The sequence below is a fragment of the Callionymus lyra genome, chromosome 9, assembly GCF_982586985.1.
Source record: "Callionymus lyra chromosome 9, fCalLyr1.hap1.1, whole genome shotgun sequence".
NCBI classification, from domain to species: domain Eukaryota; kingdom Metazoa; phylum Chordata; class Actinopteri; order Syngnathiformes; family Callionymidae; genus Callionymus; species Callionymus lyra.
In genome coordinates, this window is record NC_141826.1 from 14,795,639 (window position 1) to 14,817,759 (window position 22,121).

The 22,121-nt window shown below is 39.2% G+C and overlaps 2 protein-coding genes and 1 pseudogene across 2 annotated transcripts; 2 read left to right on the plus strand and 1 right to left on the minus strand.

Moving 5' to 3' along the window:
- Window positions 1-5,927: 5,927 nt before the first annotated feature.
- On the minus strand, window positions 5,928-15,907 carry gask1b (golgi associated kinase 1B). Its single transcript, XM_087799275.1, has 4 exons — window positions 14,803-15,907; window positions 13,370-13,587; window positions 10,428-10,648; window positions 5,928-7,715 (listed from the first exon to the last, which is right to left on the minus strand). Exons 1-4 carry the CDS (start codon window positions 15,590-15,592, stop codon window positions 7,508-7,510), a joined length of 1,437 nt encoding a protein of 478 aa, XP_087655401.1. The 5' UTR covers window positions 15,593-15,907; the 3' UTR covers window positions 5,928-7,507.
- LOC148071972 (uncharacterized) lies at window positions 7,728-10,421 on the plus strand (annotated as a pseudogene).
- LOC148071973 (transmembrane protein 144-like) lies at window positions 15,615-21,688 on the plus strand. The gene is made up of 13 exons (XM_087798633.1): window positions 15,615-15,627; window positions 16,917-16,988; window positions 17,135-17,296; window positions 18,061-18,183; window positions 18,566-18,665; window positions 18,725-18,805; window positions 18,869-18,947; window positions 19,007-19,086; window positions 20,143-20,261; window positions 20,330-20,449; window positions 21,197-21,294; window positions 21,403-21,456; window positions 21,568-21,688. The coding sequence occupies exons 1-13, from the start codon at window positions 15,615-15,617 to the stop codon at window positions 21,649-21,651; spliced, it is 1,185 nt and encodes a 394-aa protein (XP_087654759.1). The 3' UTR covers window positions 21,652-21,688.
- Window positions 21,689-22,121: the final 433 nt, after the last annotated feature.

Consider the following 22,121-nt stretch of genomic DNA (forward strand, 5'->3'; position numbering starts at 1 on the left):
CTCAAGTAGTATTGCTGCAGCCAATTTTTAGATCCTGGTCATAGTACTTAGCTCATCGGTGGGGCACCGATGAAACGAGGGGGGGGGGAGGATTGTAACCGGATGGTTATTTTTGGTTTGTTATGAAAATGATTTACAATGAGCCATTGCATTATCTTTACGATTATTATTATTATTCATTATGTTAATCCATATAGATCTTGTTGAAAAATATTCACTCAAAGAATTGTGGTCTTGTGTTTGGTTTGTTTGGTGTTTCTTTTAGTGCACCACTGTTTTCAAATGGTGTTAGTAGAAATGTGTTTTATATAAATGCATTAACGTTAAGCTAATGTGTAGATTTAAGTGTGTCTTAAATATATCTTGCACCTCTACTGTACTTATCGTAGATAAGCTTTATTTTTTTAACTATTTTTTAAAATAAAGACATGAAAACATTTGTTTTTTTCTGGAGAAATTTACCATCACCACACACACTCTGCTGTGATTGGTCAAAAACCGACGCTTGGATTACTGTAGTAAAGTGGTTGTTCTATATTTTGTCAATAGATGGAAGTACAAGCTAGTAGTTGTACTTACTTGCAACTTCAGTGAGACTCTCGCGATGACTGTTCACCCTTTTGACCACTAGATAGAGCCAGAGTTCCACAAACGTCTAAGAATTTAATTTAAAGACTGTTTTTTCTATCGTAGTTAATTTATTTTTTACCTACAGTATATCCAAGGCCTAAGTCAATATACCCTGAAATATATGTATTTAGGTTACATAAAACGTATACAATGCTTGCATTTCAAAATAAAGGTAGAAAAGAAAGTTCTAAGGTATGACTTGTGTCAAATAAAGATTTTTAAACTTCAACTAACTGTCAATTGTTTTTAAAAGTGAAAATTTTTTATAAAAGAATTCTTTTACACACAATTGTGGTAGCAACTAGCAAAACGTGCTAACATGCTAACGTGTATAAAGTTTATTGAAGTTAAAGGCTTGGTGAGTTTATTTACTTTTTGTACAAAAGTTGATGAAAAAATATTTGTTAAGATTGTATTACATACTGTATATGATTTCCCTACAAAAAACTAATAAAAAGCATGGAACATTTACACACGGTTTCCCATAATCTTGGTACGTTTTCTGCACATAGTAGTTAATAAACCATCCTTAAACCTATCTGTAGGTTATCAAATTCAAACCAAAAAAAAAAGAAAACATAAGCATTTGAAGGTTTTAGCTCAGATAAAATTGACTTTATTAAATTTCTATGAAATACACCAAAAAAACGTGGCTCTAAGCGACTCTCAAAATCCCATCCCTGGTCAGAGACTCTGAGATTGAAGCCGCCACACCCCGAGGCCGGTCATTTCCTCTCCGACCCACTCACTCTCCGGCGGTACTCGGGCCGGCCAGTTCCTGTTTGGATTCCCCCAGAATTCTGCCAAAAGAAAAAGGGCGTTTTTAGTTCGGAGGGTTGGTGTCGCCACGCTGGTGCCACATTCTTTCCTCGTCCTCCGTCCAGAAGCAGACCTTCACTTTATGACTCATGTAGTTTCACTCAGAAAGCAATTGTGAGCGATTATCTTGCAAAGAACTATAATCTGGGTTCGTTTATGAGAATTCTTAGGAAGGAAAAATACAAGCTTGGAAAACTTGGATGGAAGATAAGATGAATAATGTTAGCTTGTCCGTTAATTAAACTAGATTTAACACAGACACAAACAAAAAACAATAACATATTGATATTCAACCATTAATCTCTTTTTGAAAATACAACGTATGAAAAAAAATTGTTTAGCATTAGTAGTCAAACAGTATTTCTTATCCATATATATTTTTTCCATCACAATTATGCTTCATTTGCCCTGCTATAACTTTTGTCATTTTAATTAAATAAAGTTGAATCAAGAGCTTATATAATTTACAGGTGACATTACATCAATGATTGTTTTTAAGTTTGAATTAGTTCACTTCTTATCCTTTGTTTGCTTTCGTTTGCTATCATAGCTGTTAGCTGCTACATGCTAACCAGCGTTTTGACATATTAGTTTAATATTGATGATATTTTAATTCAATAAATCTTTAGCCAATATTTGCAAAAACATAAAAAAAAAACCTTAACGGAAAAAAGCCAATTGTTGCAAACACAAACTGTCAATATTGTTAAAAGGAAACTTGCATTTATTTTTTGTTGTAGTTAGTAATTTACTTCAAAACCATTTTTTTCCACTGTGTAGTAATTTCCTCTGCCTCACAACATTTATCCAGAAAAAGCTGAGTCATCTGCTCCTCATGTGACACAGCAAGTTTTTTATGATGAGGGTTCTAAAAACATCCAAGGTTTCCATAACTTCTGCATATTGGCAGCAGAATCAGTTGCCTTGGAAACAAGAAAACAACAAACAAACAACATTTATGCTGCACTCAACATAATATATTTTAACTTGTTACATTTAAAAAAAAAAAAAGGTTATATAATCATGTTATAACTTTCATGTTTTCACAAGATAACCTTATATTATCAAGTTATTACTTTTGTTTCACAAGATCACATGATATTGTCACGCGATAATTTTTCCGTTTCCCTAGAAAACTTAATATGATGGTAATAACAACCATGTTATTACTTTTTTAACAGGATGATGTGATATTATCAAGTTATTCATTCATGTTTTAAGAAATTACAGTATATTATCATGTTTTTACTTTTATGATTTAAGATAATATGTTACTATCACATTATTTCTTTTATAAGATAATATGGTATTATCATGTTATTACCTCATGTTTTACAAGATGTGGTATTATTATCAAATTATAACCACCTTTTTTAAGAGATAATCGGGGACTGTCACATTTGTACTTCATGTTTTATAAGATAATGTGCTGTTATCAATTTATAGCCTCATGTTTTAGGAGATAATGTGGTATTATTACATTATTAATCATGTTTTACGATATAATGTGGTATTTTCTCATTATCACTTCATGTTTTACGAGATAATGTGGTATTATCACGTTATTACTTCATGTTATACGAGATAACAAGGTATTGTCACGATATTACTTTGTTTTAAGAGATAATGTGGTATTATCACATTTTTACTTCATGTTATACGAGATAATGTGGTATTATCATGTTATTACTTCATGTTTTAAAAGATTATGTGGTATTATCACGTTATTACTTCATGTTATACGAGATAACAAGGTATTGTCCCGATATTATTTTGTTTTACGAGATAATGTGGTATTATCACATTTTTACTTTATGTTATACGAGATAATGTGGTATTGTCATGTATTTACTTCATGTTTTACAAGATAACGTGGTATTATCACGTTATTACTTCATGTTTTACGAGATAAGGTGGTATTATCATGTTATTACTTTGTTTTACGAGATAACGTGCTATTATCACATTATAATTTAATATTTTACAAGACAACAAGTTATTACCACAATATAACTTTGTTTTACGAGATAACGTGGTATTATCACATTTCCCATGAGCACTCGCTAAACGTCGTGTTGCCAGACTTCCGTTGAAGAATGAAGGATGGATACGGATGAGGTAATGAATCAGATTGTGGATAATGAAATATGATATGCGTTATGACGGCTTTCTTAATAAAATAACTTTAACTTTGTTTTTGTACTGTAATCCTCCGCCCCCACAGTGCGATATGTAGCATGTTCACACCATCCCCAAGAACTTTTACAGAGAAAATAAAAATCACACAAAACACCTCAAGTCATGGTACATGTTTTCAACAAGTTTTCTGAAAATATTCTAGTAAAAATATATTTATGTACCCAAACTACCCAGAGCTGCTTTAATTACACATTGTAAGCATAGCAGTTAGCGGCTACATGCTAACATAATACAACAGAGAGCCAACATAATTACCAGGTGTCAATTTTTACAAGTGTCTCCATGTGTCACCCTTGCAACAGTTGTGTAGCGAACAAGTCAGATTCTAAATATAGAGAGACATATGTCGTGCACAAGCTCAATTGTGGACCAAAACTCCAAATGCAGATTTCATTCCATTTCAGCCAAGATGTAAGGCTGAGACAAACAGGCTGAAAATTCCAACATTCCTCACCTTCTCTTCATCTCTTCGACTCATCTTTCTGGGGTCACAACTGTTCCTGGTGCAGGACTTTGAAGCAGCGCCGGAGACGTGTGGGATGATTTAACATCAGAAGCATTTGCTGCCCTGGTTGCAAATCATCATGAGACTTCCAAGGCTGGGAACCCCGTGGAGGACGAATGGGATCTGAGGAGTCGTAAAGTCAGACCAAGAATCATACGGAGAAAATTCCTTTTATTGCTCATCGTGAGAAAAAAAACTTTTTTCTTTTTCCAGGGTCGGTGATGATTTTATTATTTTGATATTATATTTTCAGATTTCTTTATGCTTGTAATTCATTTTTGAGAGGATAACACATGAAACCATAACCTTTTTCCTCTCTGAGAACTCAACTCTATGTTCTCATCACATCTGCAATATCTGTCCCGACATGTCCTCCCTGTCAACACATCTGTTGTCAGTGAAACCTGAGAACAAATAAACCCGAATGAAAGCAGCAAGATTTGACTTGATTCTATCAGAACCGTGTTGACATTCTTTCAGATCCTCAGACTTATCTTGCGACGGAGACGGAGGCTCTGTTGTGTCTACACAGCCGCAGGAGGAAACAATCCGTAACCGTCGTTTTCGATAAACGATGTTTTTGTTTAAACAAAGTTCTGCCGGCGAGGATGTTTCCTCAGAGATGTTCAATTACAGAGGTTTAATTATGGTTCAAACGAGGCGTGTGATTGCAGAAAATGTCCTCGCTGAGAAAAAAAAAGAAGGAAGCTTGTTTTCATTCTCTCCTCTTGTGTCCCAGTTCCCCGGGAACAATTTGTCTGCCATTCCTCTTTGGTCAAAGGGCGACTGTGATTCTGATTGATTAAAGAAAACAAAGTAAGTCTGTGAGACTTAATTACAGAGTGAATCGCTCGGACTGATGCCCGGGTTTAACAGCTAAATAAACTAGAAGATAGTAAAGGAATCTATTCTCGGTAGAATCAAACTACAGCATTTTTTCATGGAGCAGTCTTCAGCAATACGATTTTTGGTCCCATACAGATTTTGTTTTACTCATTTTTGTTGACAGGGTTTTGTTTTTTTTTCACTAAAATTGACTGAAAAAGAAGTGTCTTGACTAAACACTAACTCAGAGAAATGTTGTGTTCTTTCCAAATAAAACGCTTTTCAGTTAATAATAATTAATACAACGGAAATTATGTAAAATGATTATTTGTCTTTTTGTTGGACCCTGTATTAAATGGATTGAGGACCAGAACCAGGTCCCGGGGAAAGTCCCTGCAACAGAAACGCAGAGTGCAACATCTTCACCACAAAACGGGTGTGAATCACTCAGACTATTTACCAGGTTTAACTGCCTCAATATTCAGAGCAACACTAATCTTTGGGTAACATAACCCTCAGAACTTATTTTAAAACCTTAAAAAACGACTGTCAGGGTTGACAGATTATTATCAATAGACAGACTTCATTCTGTAAAAACAATATTCAAACAGTTCTACCAACTTCAAAGTCACAAATTTGCATGACAATTTTTATTTTTTTTTTAAATCACTTATTACATGAAACTGGGATGAAGTCACTACTTAAGTAGGAAATAAATGTTAGAGGCAGTGATGTCACAGCAGGAAGGAATGTGATCCGATGTGACGAGAATAAAGAACTTCTCTGTGTGGAGTCCAAACAGCCGACGGTGCAAATTCACATCAACTCCTCTATCGACTCAAAGACTCTCTTCATCGTCCTCTTCGTTCAGAATCAGTCATGGAAATCTAATTTAACATGCTTTAAAAATAAGTCAGTTCAGGTTTTCAAGTGACCTAGTTTTAAATTCAACTCTCTGAGACAAGGAAAAGTAGGAAACTGATCTTTATTGCAACGTAGACAAACACGCATTGTATCAGAGCAGTAAAGTGAAATGTATTTTTAAATATTTTCAGATTAAGGGTTCAAGGTTGAACAATTATTGTATTTATTTTTTAAACAAAAACATTTCAAGTCAAAAATTTGTAATGAAACTGATGACTTATTCATAATTCCACATTGTTTTGCAAGTACATTCAAGCAAAGTTATCATTATTAACTTTTATGTATATTTTGATTTTATTTATTCAGTGAAAAATGATTTTGCCGCCTCAAAATATTGAAACGTTGTCATACATAAATATGATCTTCTGGAATATGAAGGTGTTCCCAGGTCGATGGTCATCTCACTCTCCAGTCTTTGGTCTGCCCCTGGACGGCCGGGAGATATCGTAACGAGATGCTCGTGGAGGAGGAGAGGTTCTACTCTGAGTCTCTGCTGGATGACTGAGCTTCTGAGGGTCAAACCACCATCGCAGAAAGCCCTTTGTTAGACAATCTTCATCGTTCGGACGCTAAAAAAGATGGTAAGAAATCATAACAAGGCCTTGTCTTTTGGCTCAGCTCTGTCCACAACATTTTCAAGGTCTCAGAATCAGAGGAGCTGATCCTCTTTACGGTTGGAAATCACATTATCTGGTGAAACAATGCTACAAAACAAAACCCCTTTCCACTCTGGCCAAAAGTTTATAAAAGTTTATCTATAATGTATTAATCCAATTATTCATAAACGCTTTTTCATTGAGGTTATTTTTTTCTCTTCTTGTCTTTCTGCTACTTCACACAACATAGTGTCACTACAATCAGAGTCGCCTGCATGAGTGGAAACTAAAAATTGTCTGTGTCAAATAGCTGCCAGAGCTCTTTTGACGGCTTGGACCGCGAACTTTGACCCGTGGGAAACTGTCGACTGCGTTCTAATTTCACTGAGCGATGGTTCAGAGCCGGGGGGGTCCCGGTCGCTTTCGTGTCATGGATGTAAAACTGGTCAAAGTCAACTCCCATCTGCTCACAGGAGAGTCCTGCCCGAGGGTCTTTGCTACACAAACACAGCAGGACCAGGACCCTCATGACGCTCGAGCGCGGGTGACGAGGGGTTAAAACAACACAAGCCCCCACATGGAAATGTCTGGCTAAGCCCCCCGGAACGATGCGCTGGCATCATGTTTACGAGAGGGACCACCTCATTCTGGCTCCGGTTTCAGAGACTATTTCTGTGCGGCTGTGTTGTCCGCTCTATTTTACGATGGATTGTCACAGATATTCTCTGACTGACTCTACGGTTGATTTATTGTTGAAGAGAATAAAGGTATCAGACTTAATACTCTTGGGCCAAATATGGCCGGCCTTTTATGGGACCCACGATATTACTTATTTAAAGTGCTAAAAAAACTAGATTACTTCCAAAAATAACTTCAGTTATTAGAGTTTTGCCATTCAAAAAATCCCTCAGTCAAAGAGAGGCCGTTGATAAATTTAAGAAAATAATCTTAGAGTTGTATTCCTTCATTTTAAAAGTGTTAAGTTCAGTGTTCGGCGTAAACACAACGCTCAGTTGCTCATTGACACCGCTCTGATTCCATGAGCGTTGATGTAAGTGAGCAGGACCTGGGCTCGCCTCTCGATCACGTCGATCAGCTTCTCGATTCCTTTCCGGCCACCTTGACTCTCCCAGTAGGTCTGGTCCAGGAAGAGAGACTGAAGCAGCTTCTCTCTCAGCTTCCTGCTCCTCAGCACCGACACCGCCTCCTCCGGGACTCTGAGCAGAAGAAGGTAAGAGTTGAGAAGGTTGTAGGTCACCAGGAAAAATCAAACCTTATGTTTGTTGTATAGTTTTATAGATGTTGTAATGCTACTCTCCACCAGAGGAAGCCCCTATGTTGACTACTACCTTTTATCCCACAAAGGGACGAAAAGAACACAATTGAAAGTGTGTTTCGGACAGAATAAAAAACAAACAAACAGAGAGACCACAAATCTATCTGAGTTCTCTGTGTACTCATAATTATGGATGTCCAGATCCGATAATGCAGCGGGTAGTGTCAGGAAGGGCATTCGACGTAAAATCTGTGCCAAAACCACATATGCGAATCACTACCATGACTTCCATACGGATCTGTCGAGTCCCGGGTTAACAACGACCGCCATTGGTGCCGACAATCCACACGGCAACAATGGAAATTGGGCTAATGTGGGTCGAAGTCGAAGGTGTGATGTAAAATGTTATTAGTGGCTATGCCCCACAGGTGGGATGTGAATTAGAGGAGAGGGGAGTGAGGAAGGTGAAGTGTTGCAGAATATCCCCAGAGGTGAGAGAGTGGTAATGGGTGCACAATTCAATGGACATGTTGGTGCAGGAAATAGAGGTGATGAAGAAGTGATGGGCAGGTTTGGTATCCAGGACAGGGACACAGAGGTGGTAGACTTTGCAAAAAGGATGGAAATGTCTATTTTCAAGAAGATGCATAGGATGGTGCTCTGCAGGATGAATCTGGCCACAAGGAAGACGAAGAGGACAAAGGCAGAACAAAGGACATAGTGGTGGAAGCTGAAAAGAGAGGACTGTTCTGTGGTTTTCAGAGAGGAGTTGAGAAAGAATCTGGGTGGTCAGGGAGAGCTCCCAAATGACTGGACAGCAACAGCTAATATGATTAGGGAGACAGGTAGGAGAGTACTTGGTGTGTCGTCTGGAAGGAAAGTAGATAAGAAGACTTGGTGGTGGAATGGGGAAGGATTAATAAAGAGAAAGAGGTTAGCTAAGAAAAAGTGGGACACTGAGAAGACTGAAGAGAGCAGACAGGGGTACAGGGAGATGCAACACAGTGTAAAGTTAGAGGTGGCAAAGGCAAAACAAATGCAAAACAGAGAGATAGAGATGCGAAGGATGTGCAGCAGGTTCGGGTGATTAAGGATGGAGAGGGACGTGTGTTGACAGGTGACACGGAAGTAATAGGAAGATGGAAAGAGTACTTTGAAGAGCTAATGAATGAGGTGACTACTGTGAACCGTGAAGTAGCAGAGATTAGTAAAGGTGAAGTGAGGAAGAAAATTTGCTTTAAGAATGTTGGTAGAGAATTTCAGAGAAGGTCAGAGGGAGCTGCATTGTGCCTTTGTAGATCTGGAAAAAGCTTATGACAGGGTTGCCGAGAGAGAAACTATGGTACTGTATGAGGAAGTCTGGAGTAGCAGATAAGTATGTGGAGGTGGGACCACATCAGGGCTCGGCTCTGAGTCCCTTCTTGTTGGTGGTGATTGACGGACTGACAGATGAGGTTAGACAGGAATCTCCATGGACTATGATGTTTGCAGATGACATTGTAATCTGTGGTGAGAGCAGAACCAGGTGGAGGAAAAGCTGGAGGAGGTGGAGAGGTTAGACGAAGCAAACAGATGTGTTTGAATGAGAGGAACCCAAGTGGAACCATGAGGCTACAGGGAGTAGAGATGAAGAAGGTACAGGATTTTCAATATTTCGGGTCAACAGTCTAGAGCAGTGGAGAGTGTGGAAAAGAGGTGAAGAAACGTGTTCAAGCTGGGTGGAATGGGTGGAGAAAAGTGTCAGGAGTAATGTGTGATAAAGTATCCGCCAGAAAGAAAGGAAAGATATACAAGACAGTGGTGAGACCAGCCATGACCTATGGTCTAGACAGTGGCACTGAGGAAAATGCAGGAAGCAGAGCTGGAGGTAGCAGAGATGAAGATGTTGAGGTTCTCTTTGGGAGTGACGAAGATGGATCAGGAATGAGTCAATCAGATGAATAGCACATGTTAGATGTTTTGAAGATAAGGTCAGAGAGAATGAGATGGTTTGGTCATGTATAGAGGAGGGATAGTGAGTCTACTGATAGAAGGATGCTGGGGTTGGAACTGCCAGGCAGGAGGTCTAGAGGAAGACCAATGAGAAGGTTTTTGGACCTAGTGAAAGACGACATGAAGTTGGTTGGTGTGAAAGAGGGGGATACAGAGAACAGGCTTCGATGGAGGTTGATTGTGGTGACCCCTGAAGGGAGCAGCCGAAAGGAAAAGAAGGAGAAGAAGAAGATCCGATACTCTGTCTGTAATCTGTATCAGCTGCAGATACTGATATTTTTGGAAGAACTGATGAGATTTGGATTTAGTCACATGATCACATCGATACAGTTGTTTTTTTCATGTGTTAGAAGCATCATAAAAAATGTAAGTAATACTTTTTTAAATCTTTAAAGTTGTACGGCCATGTTGCATTGATTCACATCTTTAATTAAAGCATATGTAAAAAAAAAAAGAAAAAAGGTGCTGGATCGGTATCATTGGGACTGATCACTCAAAATAAATCGGATCATAACATCCCTGCTTAAAATTACCAGATCACAGTGGGAAAATAATTTTGTTATTGACCTGAATTCTAACGCAAAGAAAACAACATGTAAAAGACAAAGAAGATAAAATCCTGGACCCAAATCTATACGAGGACACCATGATCCAAACTCACTCCTTAATCCCCTCCAGGAGCCGGAAGTCCAGGTTGTCTTCGTTGCGGTCAAAGTAGCCCAAGCTTTGGGTGAAGACCAGGCGTCTAGGGTCGTCACGCTTGTGGATGATGTTTCCCAGTGGTATCTGGTCCTGGTTCTTACATCCGACCTCAAGGTCCACACAGGAGTCCTCTCGTCGGGGCCTGAACCCACAGCAGCCCCGATCCAGTCGGTTATGGATCTGGAAAGAAAAAGTGCATCATGTGCAGATGCCAGGTTGAGACGGCGCCACCCTCCCTTAAATTCTTCTGAGGCTTCACATACTTCCCTACCGTGGGGAATACCCAGCCCGCCTTCAGCCAATCCAGCTGTTTTAAGCCGACCCCCCTCGAACTTTCTTTACACTTGGCTCTTATTTTTTGCATGTTCTTGAAGTTCACATTTTCTTTATCTTGGTGACCTAATTGCAATGACTTCAATTCTATAAAACACCTCAATAAAAATTGGACATCACTTTTGTTGGCTGCACCTAAACCAACGAATTCACATGTGAAGCCAATGCTTATGTTCTATGAAGGACAAAACCACTTGTTACCATATTTTTAAGTCACATTTAGTAAGTAAGTAAGTAAGTAAGTAAGTAATATTTATTTATATAGCGCTTTTCGAGACCAGGGTCACAAAGCGCTTTAACAATCAAAACAACACTCAAAACAGTACATACTTCAAAGATCAAGTCAACACCGAGAACAACACAGGAGTTTCGAGAAATTCAAGGAAAAGCCTGAACAAATAGAAACGTCTTAAGATGTTTCTTAAAGGAGTCAGTAGACTCCATCAAGCGCAAAGAGAGAGGAAGATTGTTCGAAAGCTTAGGAGCAACAGCCTGAAAAGATTTCTCTCCTCTGGTCCTGAGCCGTGTGCGTGGAACCATAAGTAGATTCTGATCCACAGACCTCAGAGCCCGAGCTGGGGTGTAAGGCTGGATCAGATCAGTGATGTAAGGAGGAGCCTGACCATGAATAGCTCTGAAAGTAAGAACCAGAATTTTAAAGTTGATCCTGAAAGAAACTGGAAGCCAGTGAAGAGTTTTAAGGATCGGAGAAATGTGAGTTCTTCTACTTGAGCGGGTCAGAATTCTCGCTGCAGAGTTCTGAATCAACTGCAGGTGAGACAGCTCCTTCTTGTTAAGACATGAAAACAAACTGTTACAATAGTCCAGACGAGAAGAAACAAACGCATGGATTACAAGCTCCAGATCATGTTGTGACAACATTTTCCTAAGTTTAGAGATTTTTCTCAGTTGAAGGAAACAGTTTCTGGTCAGTTTTCTGCAGTGTTGAACAAGAGACATGTCTTTATCAAATACAACACCCAGGTTTCTCAGGCTCAGTTTGATGGACTGACCTAAGTCACCCAAGTACTGACTCAACCCTGGAATCTTATCATCAGGAGCAATCACCAGAGTTTCAGTTTTGTCCACATTAAGCTGTAAAGTGTTTTCACTCAGCCATTGTTTGATTTCTAGCAAACAATTGACTGTTCAGCCTTTGGGGCTCAGTTGGGTCAAAAGAGCAGTAGAGCTGGATGTCATCAGCAAAAATGTGATAAGAAACATCTGGAAATCTCTGAATGATTTTACCAAGGGGAATCAAGTACAGCAAAAACAATAAAGGACCCAGAACAGAACCTTGAGGGACTCCACACAACAGATCTGCCGATTCAGACCTCATTTGATTGGCAGATACACTAAAACTGCGCCCAGAAAGGTAAGATGAGAACCATTCTAACACAGACCCAGACAGTCCCAATTCATCCCTTAGTCTTCTAAGCAGGATCTGGTGATCAACTGTGTCAAAGGCTGACGACAGATCCAAGAGAACCAGAACAGTGAATTTACCAGAGTCAGCCGACATCATGATGTCACTGGACACTTTCAATAAAGCTGTCTCCGTAGAGTGATGTTTACGGAAGCCAGACTGAAACTTCTCATGGATGTCGCTCTGATCCAGGAACAAAGACAGCTGCTCGGACACCACCTTCTCCAAGATCTTGGACAAGAAAGGGAGCTTAGAAATAGGCCTGAAATTACTGAGGTCAGTTGGGTCTAAGCCTGGTTTTTTGAGCAGAGGCTCCACAATGGCATGTTTAAATGCATTGGGAAAAAACCCTGTGGAAAGGGAGAGGTTTACCATATTGGTAACCCAGGGGCCAATTACATCAAATACTTTGATAAAAAGCCTACAAGGAAGGACGTCATCTGAGCAAGAGGAGGGTTTCATCTTGTTCACTAGTGCTGAAATATCACCCAAAGATACAGCAGTGAAGGAAAGTAGGTCTATATGTAGTGGGTCTCAAGAAAGAGGTTAGTTTAAATGGTGGGTCATCGATTAAATGTATTATATTATATATTATGTGGAGGTATTGGAAAAAAAAGATTTGGACGTCTTTTTAGAGGAATTATCAGGTTGTCAAGGTTGGTTCTTCTTGTTGAGGAATTTCTTGTTACGTGTATGTCACAGTAAAATATGATTTGTCAACTTAAATATAAAGTTCAGAATTATAAAATAAAGCACTGGCTACTAAAGCTCTCTGACCTGAGCTACGATTCACATTCTCCTCTGCACTTCTGCCGATCAGGAGTTGATTGGATTCTCCGGAAATGCGTCGTCTTGCGCACAACAATGATCCTGTGATCCCGTCCAGGAAATCAAACATCTTTCCAGTCAGAGTCAAACAAAAAAAAAAGAAAAAACTCTCGGAGGATATTTAGGCTCTTTTAAAGTAACTCCAGATGACGGCTTGTTTTGCTGATCTCAGATGAAAGACCTTTTGTAAAAACTTATCTCGGAAGTATGTCCGGAATTTTTTGCGGAGGATTCAGCCACACACGAGTTGCACTTTCATTGAACGTCCATCGTGATTCCTCTGACTTTGACTCACTTCTTGAGTTGCTTCTCACCTGCAGCATGAAATCAAACAGCGCCATCTTGCTCCACTCGTGGTGGTGGACGGTGGAACATCCGGATTCTTCCCTCGGAACAGTGTTTTTAAGCCAACACCTCTGCTTTAGGGACCTCTGGTACTCCCCCCATGTGACCCCGACAGTGGACCTGCCTGCTGCAGGGTCATTGGAGTGGAGAGACTCTTCCCACGCCACCACCGGACAGGGACGGCCATCTAGAGAGAGAGAGAGAATTGGTTGGTTTAGCAGTTGTTCTCAAGCTCGGAGGATAGATGTTAATAATAAAAGGGGAGTATGCTTGAAGCGTGTACTATAATATATGGCTAGAGGGCCAAGGGTTGAACTGGAACTTCCAAGAGGTTGAAATATTTAAAGTGGAAAATATATTAAGTCTGACTTTGGAAAAGCACACGATGAATAATACATCTATTGATCACCACTTTTATTTTATTTTTCATTTGTTTTATTGCTTTATATATTATTAAACTGCAGAATCCAATATGTATGTTAGTAGTGATGGGTTGATAACACCTCATGAACCAGCTGATGCTGTATATCAATACGGTTTGACTGGCCACTAGATGGCACTCTCAGTGAAAATGATGCCATATTTAATATCGCCCCCTGAGCAATACCAGAGGCGCATTCGAATGTCTGTTTATAGACAGTGTGTGACAAAAATATAGGACCACCCAATTTTAGGAGTTGAAAATCATGACTGTATGTTTTTTGTTCTTAGATTTTACGCCTACTTGCATTTGCTCTTTAATAAGGTCTGATGTTAATGTATTATTTGTTAATTCATGATTTTTTTTATTTCTTATAAAGGCTTATTTGGTTTTGTGTGGATTTCCGTAAAACTATTTACTGTTACCAACTGATCATGGCTCTCTATTAAATAAAAGTTACGTGGCCCTCACAGAAAAAAAAAGGTTTGGGGACCCCTCGTCTTTACGAAAATAAACTTGATTTATTCTTATTATTTTTACAGCGTATATATTGTTTATTGTTCTATTTTTAGTATTTTTTAAGATATACATCCACATCTATTTATCTATCACTTAGTTATATTTTTCAAGATTGTGGTTTTAGAGCTTTTTTATTCAATAAATATTCATGTGAGGTGAATAGTTTTCGTCGGATATGTGGTTATTAGCAAAAACATTGAAAACCTAAAAACGTGAATTATTTTTGTTATTAAATGAATTCATAGTAATTATTTGTTTTTCGAATGAAATATATATATTTTTTATATTTTTTCATGTAGGTTTCTTGGTGGTGGGTATGAGGGGCAGATGGGCCCCACGCACCGTGGAATCTTCAGCTCCGCCTATGTACCATTCATTGCAAAGTTCAGTGAGTTTTATTACAATCGTATCTTTTTTATTATAGGAAATGAAAGCGTGTTTTATTTGCTCACATCTACTCACCGTATAAAAAGTTGAACTTGCGACTCACGGCGGGTAAAGTCCGGTTTATCCCGAGTACTCGGTCCAGATGGAAAGCGAACACTTCACTCGCGTCCACTGGACTCCTGACGAGTCCGCACTGTCCACCGCAGATCCCGGTCCGGTCCGTTGCGGGACTCCCATCCCTGGTCTCGCCTTCGAAGACCAGAAACGACCGCGACTCCCCTTCAGAAACCTCCTTGACGCGCACCACTTTGGACTCCGCCAAGAAGCGCAAAGCCCGGACGTCCTGCGGGCTCAACCAAGGTGGTGGTTTGCGGCTGTAAATCCGGATCACAGAGGAGTCTCGGTGTGACCCGGAACCATTGACCAACGCCGACCCATAATCCACAATCCTCCAGGAGGGAAACGTCCGCGTGATATTCTCAACCCCGCGCGTAAAAGGCGCGTCTCCGGGTGCGTTTCTTCTGGCCTTGCGTCGGAGTTTGGGTCTGACCGACGCCCGAATATTCGCAGGCTTGAGCCGCTTGGATCTCAGGGTGATGTACACCACGTTGGATCGGGTCGGAATCGGAGCCGGAGAGTCCGACAACCCCCGCGGGTTCGACTCCGCATGATCCAGACCGCGCAAGCGTCGGAACTTCTCCTTGTAGGCGCGTCGGTTCTGAGAGAAGTCCACTTGGGACACCACGAAGAAGAGGTACACGACGCAGACGGACGCGACGATGAGACTCCGTCCGAACAGAGGACGTCTCCGGAACCCACCGATCAGTCTGGACAGCGGGAAGCAGGCCCAGCGAAGTTTCCCCATTAGACTCTAAAGTTGGGTCGTCATGGTCGATGCAGGCGACCCGCAGAGAGAACTTCCATGAGTCATTTTGGAAAAATGGGAATTGGCTTCTATATAGAGAGGGAAGTGCGCATGTGGAAGGATGAGGCTGGACAACCACTCAGCCTCTGCCCTCCCTCCCCCTTATAAAGTCACACTCATAAAAACTACAGAAAAAAAATGATATTGACGAGAAGTCAACAAAAGTTTTTACATTAAAAATGCCATTATAAGAGAAAAATAATGCACTATACACTATATATATTGACCCAAAAATATTGAAGTGAGTAAAAAGTTATGACATTTTTTATAGTTTAGGTTTGGATTCAACAAATGTTTATCTTTTTCAGAAATTATAAGGTAAGGTAAGGTAAGGTAGAACTTTGTTGATCCCTCAGGAGGTCTCCTTTGGGAAATTGTTGTAAAATTGTTGAGCAAATATGTAAAGTTTTTTTTAAGTTGGAGAATAATTATAATAATTATTAATTATTTGACTTTTTCAAAATCGTTTTCATTCCAAAAATACTGTTATGAGAGAATATAGTTAATATTTAAGTGAGTAAAAAAATTGTATGGATTTTAACATGAAGCAAATGTTTATATTTTTCAGAAATGATTAACAACTTTTTGGAATTGGGAAAGAATTATCATTATAAGGAATTATTGGGCTTTTTCCCATCAAAAATACTATTATAAGAGAAAATAGTTTATTTCATGGTGGTGTAAGTGAGTGAAAAATACGGGTTTTGGAGTCTTTCAGAGTACATTTTATATTATTTAAACTTAGTTCGTGATGTATTTGACAATTATATATTTTTGAAGGATTGATTAAATATACATTTATTTTAATCCAAAGGTAAAACTACAAACATGAGTCAGTATCAATAGTTAGACTGTTTCATTTTTAAATGCTTGATGATTCATTTTATGTCAAGGACCTTTGACACTGTTCTGACTGTGACTGTGTGTGAAACCATAATGCAAAAATAAAATCGTAAAAGCAATCTAAAAAAAATACATTCATTTATTATTTTGTCTATTTTTAAGTGTTCAGGTTTACAGCGCACTCTGCTGGTCAGAGCTGGCAACTGCCTTTATCAACAGGAAAAAGCGGGATATTTTAAACGACGGAGGAACAACGGAAGGAAGGAAGAAAGAAAGAGGGCAGCAGCACATGAGCAACAAAAATAGACTCATTGTTGCGGATTCAACATGAGATCTGACACTGACAAATTTACATTCCATTGACCTTTTTTTTTTTTTAACACATTCAAATCTGGGTTGTTTTTGGGGTGTTTCCAATCAGATAATTGGCAGCACCTGCTGGTCCTTGCCATCCTGCTGTGCTGCAACACAGTGGAGTCCAACAACCAACTCAGTCAGTCGGTTTTATCATGGCACATCTTAAATATCTGGTTTTATTTCTAACAACCCGGTGGTGGGTGAGCAGCTGCAGCACCGAAATAACACGAGGTACTGAAACTCCCGCCGGAGACGACTTTTCACTCACTCTCACCTTTTCAGGTGTTGGCGATGCGAACTCCACAGACCAGCGGGACGCCGTGGAGTTTGACTTCAGCTCCACCAACATGACCCACTTCACTTATGGGATCACAGCTAATGTTGTGGCCGTGCTGCTGTACGGGAGCAACTTTGTACCCGTGAAGAAAATCGAGACAGGAGATGGTGAGTCAGCAAATGTTCCCTTAAAATCATCTTCCAATCGTATCTTTTGTAACTTGGATTTTGCCAAAGACATCTTGTATTCCTATTTATAAAACGGAGATTTAATACATTTTTCCTTCACTTTGATTTCTATTAACTTCCCCTGCTGGGTTGTGTTCTTCCTAGGGACTCTTTCCTTCCTTTTAACACATAATATCAGAAAGTAATGTTAGACTTCAACCAAATTTGTTTAAAATGAAAATTTCTCTGAATTGGAATATTGTTCTCCAACATGACATTTATTGAATGCATGTTTTCTGTTTATCTGAAATACACAAATGATCATAAAAGGGATTGTGAAATACTAAACTTTGACATTTTATTAATTTATTTTAAAATTAAAAAATGGGATAAGGATGAATTAATTACCATTATTTTCATAGAAATATATACTTTTTTTCTAAATACTTATTGGGGGGGGGCGTTAAATAACCCTTTATAATGGAAGGCCAGATGGTATCTTAAAATTGACGTGAGTTTGCATTGCAATAGTTTTCATAAGCCAAAGATTTTGATGCAGAGTGCGCCATCTATTGGGAGCTGAAAATAAGGGTATTTCTTACTGAAGCATCCTTTTGTTTTTTTTTTAAGTATTAAATTGACATCATTTAATTAATATCGCATCCATTTCACTCAAAATGTAATGTAAATTAAGTTAATTTAAGGGTTTTTCATGTAGTCTTTCAGTTTTAATTTGACATTCACAAACAAATCTTCTGCCTCAGGAATGTTCTTCCAGTGGGTGACCTGTACGGCCATCTGGCTCGTGGCCATGATCGGAGACTTGATGCTTCAGTCGCCGAAGTTCCATCCATTTGCGATGTTGGGCGGCGTGATCTGGGCTACAGGTGATGACACCATACACTAAAAAAAATGGATTAATGAAGGGAATATATAGAGGAATATCAGTGCCACTTGTACTATTATACCAACATTTTCTATTGAATAAAAGTCTACAAATAGAAACATAGGTTTATTTATTTTTCAAATTATTAGAGTAAGAATATTTTGTATGTGTTAAAAAAAGACCACTGATATACTTCCATATAGAAAATCAGAAATTCTAGAAATTCTGTACTTTTATATTAACTAGTATTTGTTGGCCGTCACTGGTCACACAGCCCAATGCAAACGGCTACATCAGTACAATATTCAATATTTATGTATTTTAAATATATCATAGTAACGTAAATATTCTCAAAATTGTTCATGACACAAACTTATTTTCAGGAAATGCCGCAGCCGTTCCAATCATCAAGGCCATCGGTCTTGGACTTGGTACTTTACTGTGGGGGTCCTCCAGCCTCCTGACCGGCTGGGCCAGCTCCAGGTGAGAAGGTGGACCCATCTGGTCCAGACTTCCGGTCTGGTAACCTTCTCACTGCTCAGGTTCGGCTGGTTCGGAATCCCGGCTCAGGACGTTTCCAAGCCCGTCCTGAACTACTGTGGAGCCGGACTCTGTCTCCTCAGGTGAGCCGGTCCATCGTGATTGAACGGTTCCGTTTGTGGACTATAACCTCGTGTTCGTTTCAGCGGTTTGATCTTTGTCTTCGTCAAGACTGATGTGGAGCCTCATCCGGAGCAAGAAACCATCCCGCTGCTCATTGACCGGGTGAGATCTTCAGTCTTGGCAGCCATTTTTGAAACGCTACCTTGTGTTTGTGTCTTTAGAGGGCCAACTCCAGCAACTACGTGCCCAGTTCATCCGAGTTCTGGATCGACGTCATCGGATCCAAGACCAGGCGCTTCCTGTGAGTGTTGTATCCTAGTCCATTAGCAGCCTAGCTTGGCTAGCCAGAAAAGAGCAGCCGCCATTTTACTTCATTATTTCACATTAACTTATAAATTAAATCTTGAAAACCCTCACATAACTTATACTAACAATGAGATTGGTGACTATTTTTAAAAGTATATTTGACTAAAATCGGTCTAAAGTGCCGCTGTTAGCACATTGACAGTTGGCTAGCTTAACATTGCGTGCTACAATGAGGAAGTTTATCAAATTTTGATGTTTCAATTTAAGAGAATGATAAAAGCAACATTTGTAAGAAATTAAATAGAAGTTGGCTAACCTAGCATAGCATGCTACATTGAGAAAATTTACAGTTTTGATATTTCAATTAAAAGAGAATTATAAAACAATAGTTTATAGCGGTAACATCACAGTTGGCTAACTAAGCTTAGCATGCTACATTGAGGAAATGTACAGTTGTGATATGTCAATAAAAACGGAATTATAAAACAATAATAAATGGTGGTAAAAATCACAGTTGGCTAGCTTAGCATGCTTCATTGAGGGCGTAAATACAGTTGGTGTTAATTAAGAGAGAATCATAAACAATATAGAGTAAACAAAGGCGGGCAAGTTGTTTAGCATGCTTCAATGCGGGGTGTGTACATACTTTGCCAAAACCAAAAATGGAATCAAATGCAAAATGTTCAGTAGTATCGGTAACAAATAAAGAAGTCTCTATTGCTCCTACTTACTTTTCACTTATACTTTGGAAAAATGCGACTTTCCTTTAAGGCCAGGTTTTACCTATTTTATTTATTTCTTACATTGACTTGATTTTGATGAACTTGATCATCCATGAAAATTTCACATTGACAAAAAGGGTAGTTAACGGTTAATGTTTGGTATGTCTAGCATATCAATGTAATTCCTTTTATCTTAAATTTTAGTTATTTTATTCATCTTTTGTAAAGTAAACTACTTGATCAGCTATCCTGACCTGATCTGGGGGTCATAACATTTTGTGTCGACGGGTGTCATTTCGTTAACTAGCTCCCAAGTCTTGTGACTTCAGGGGCTGCTTCCTCGCCGTGCTGTCGGGTCTGCTGTACGGCTCGGCCTTCGCGCCCGTCCTCTACATCAAGAGCCACTCCTCGTGCCACGACAGCATGTACCACGGCGCCAGCATCTACGGTTCGTTGTGATGCCGCTGCCGCCGCGACCGGTTCCTCTAATGCCCTCCGTGCTCGCTCTCCTCTCAGACCTGGACTACGTGTATGCGCAGTGTTCCGGTATCTTCCTGGCCAGCACCGTTTACTTTGCCATCTACTGCGCTGCCATGAACAACCGGCCAAGAGTTTACTCCAGAGCCGTCCTGCCTGGTGAGAGCCGATCTTTATATATTTAAAAAGTATCTTTCTATTATCGGCTGTCAATTTAAACCCTTATTACTAGGGGTTGGTTATTGGCAAGAATCTGGTGATGAACGTATCGCGATACAGTGGCAACAATAAGATGTATTGCGATACTGTAGGAACAAGGATATATTTGTAGTGTTTTTCCGAGTACTTGACCCTGTTGAATTTACAGACTCTTGCATGACTCTTGGGAAAGTCGTAACTGCTTGACACAAATTGTCCAAACATCAGCTTTAAAAGTCGCTGGAGTCGACTGTATCCTCTTGTCCTCAGTCATTGCCTTGATCTTGCGGGATTTCATTGTTCCTTTTCCTTGATTTTCTAAGACTCTTGACCTTTTAAGTATTTATTTTATTGGGTATTTTTTGATTGTTTAAGCGCTTTGTGACCCCGATCTTGTAAAGCGCTCTATAAATACTAATTACTTACTTATTTACTGTAGCTGCACAGGAGGCGAAGACTGCTGCCATCTAGCGGACGGATGTTTAATTGCAGAGAAAAACCTAAAACTAAAAAAACGCATGAATAAATAAACAAATCGAATTATTTTATACACACTGTATTAAAATGTAAACCTTAAACTAAGATTAAAAAAAATAATTTAATTGGTACAGTTCATTATCTGTATAGTATTGTGAAAAATTAAATTGGAATATTTTCTTACACAACTACTTCCTACTTGAATATAAAATGTACTTTGTCGCTTCCTAGGAATGTTGTCCGGACTTATGTGGGCTTTAGCAACTTACTGCTGGTTCCTGGCCAACACCTACCTGAGTCCTGTCGTCACCTTCCCCATCATCACTGCCGTGAGTACTCTAGTGACGCCAAAAACATGTGACATGTTTCAAATCTTTAAGTAATCGACTATTACTCATTACATTACAACTATTTAAGTAATGAAGGATTCCCTTCAGGGCTATGGTCTGGTGGCTGCTCTGTGGGGGTCCCTGGTGTTCCGAGAAATTAAGGTAATGTATCTTTTTAACAAGACGGAAGCTTAAGGAAAAGTTTCAAACTCAAGACGCAGGGGCTAAATTTAGCGGTCAGTTTTTTAATATAAGTTTTGTTCTCATCCTCAGGGTTTGGTCAACTGCATTATCTTCTCTGTGGCTTCATGTGTGGTTCTGTGTGGGTCTCTGTTGACGGCCGTGTCCAAATTATGAAATTTGTGTTTAATTGCTGCTCAAAAAGTTACTGAAGCGATATGTTTTTGAAGGTGTGTGTTATTTAAATGGTTGTTTTCTGGTGTGTATTGCAGTTTTTACCAAAACTGCACAACACTGCAATACGTCTTAAGGTCACAGTTCAAAAGCACAAAGTTGAGCTACGTAAAGTCACGTTTTCCTTGCACTGAAGTGTTTATTGTTTAAAGAAAATATTGATTGTGTTAAATTTTGAATTAAATGTGTTGTTAAAATAATTGTTGTTGCTGTTTTTTCTGGATGGAAAAGGACTATAGTAATGTTATGTCAGTCTGTGTATCTATATACATGCACGCAACTTAAGGTCGTAGTATTTTCAGAGTACTTGACTCGGTCAGAAACTGCTTTAAACCAAAATTTGTCCAAACATCGCTGCAGTCGACTGTATCCTATTGTCCTCAGTCTTAGCAGCTATAGGAACAATTAAATCC

Excerpts from the sequence above, each read along its gene's own strand:
- LOC148071973 (XM_087798633.1), top strand. Across the intron at positions 16,989-17,134 it reads GGAGTCCAACAACCAACTCA|GTGTTGGCGATGCGAACTCC; the intron begins GTCAGTCGGTTT and ends TCACCTTTTCAG. Across the intron at positions 18,806-18,868 it reads GCCGGACTCTGTCTCCTCAG|CGGTTTGATCTTTGTCTTCG; the intron begins GTGAGCCGGTCC and ends TGTTCGTTTCAG.
- gask1b (XM_087799275.1), bottom strand. The coding sequence starts at position 15,592 with ATGGGGAAACTTCGCTGGGCCTGCTTCCCGCTGTCCAGACTGATCGGT. Across the intron at positions 13,588-14,802 it reads CAAGTTCAACTTTTTATACG|ATGGCCGTCCCTGTCCGGTG; the intron begins GTGAGTAGATGT and ends CTCTCTCTCTAG. Across the intron at positions 10,649-13,369 it reads TGTTTGATTTCATGCTGCAG|ATCCATAACCGACTGGATCG; the intron begins GTGAGAAGCAAC and ends TTTTCTTTCCAG.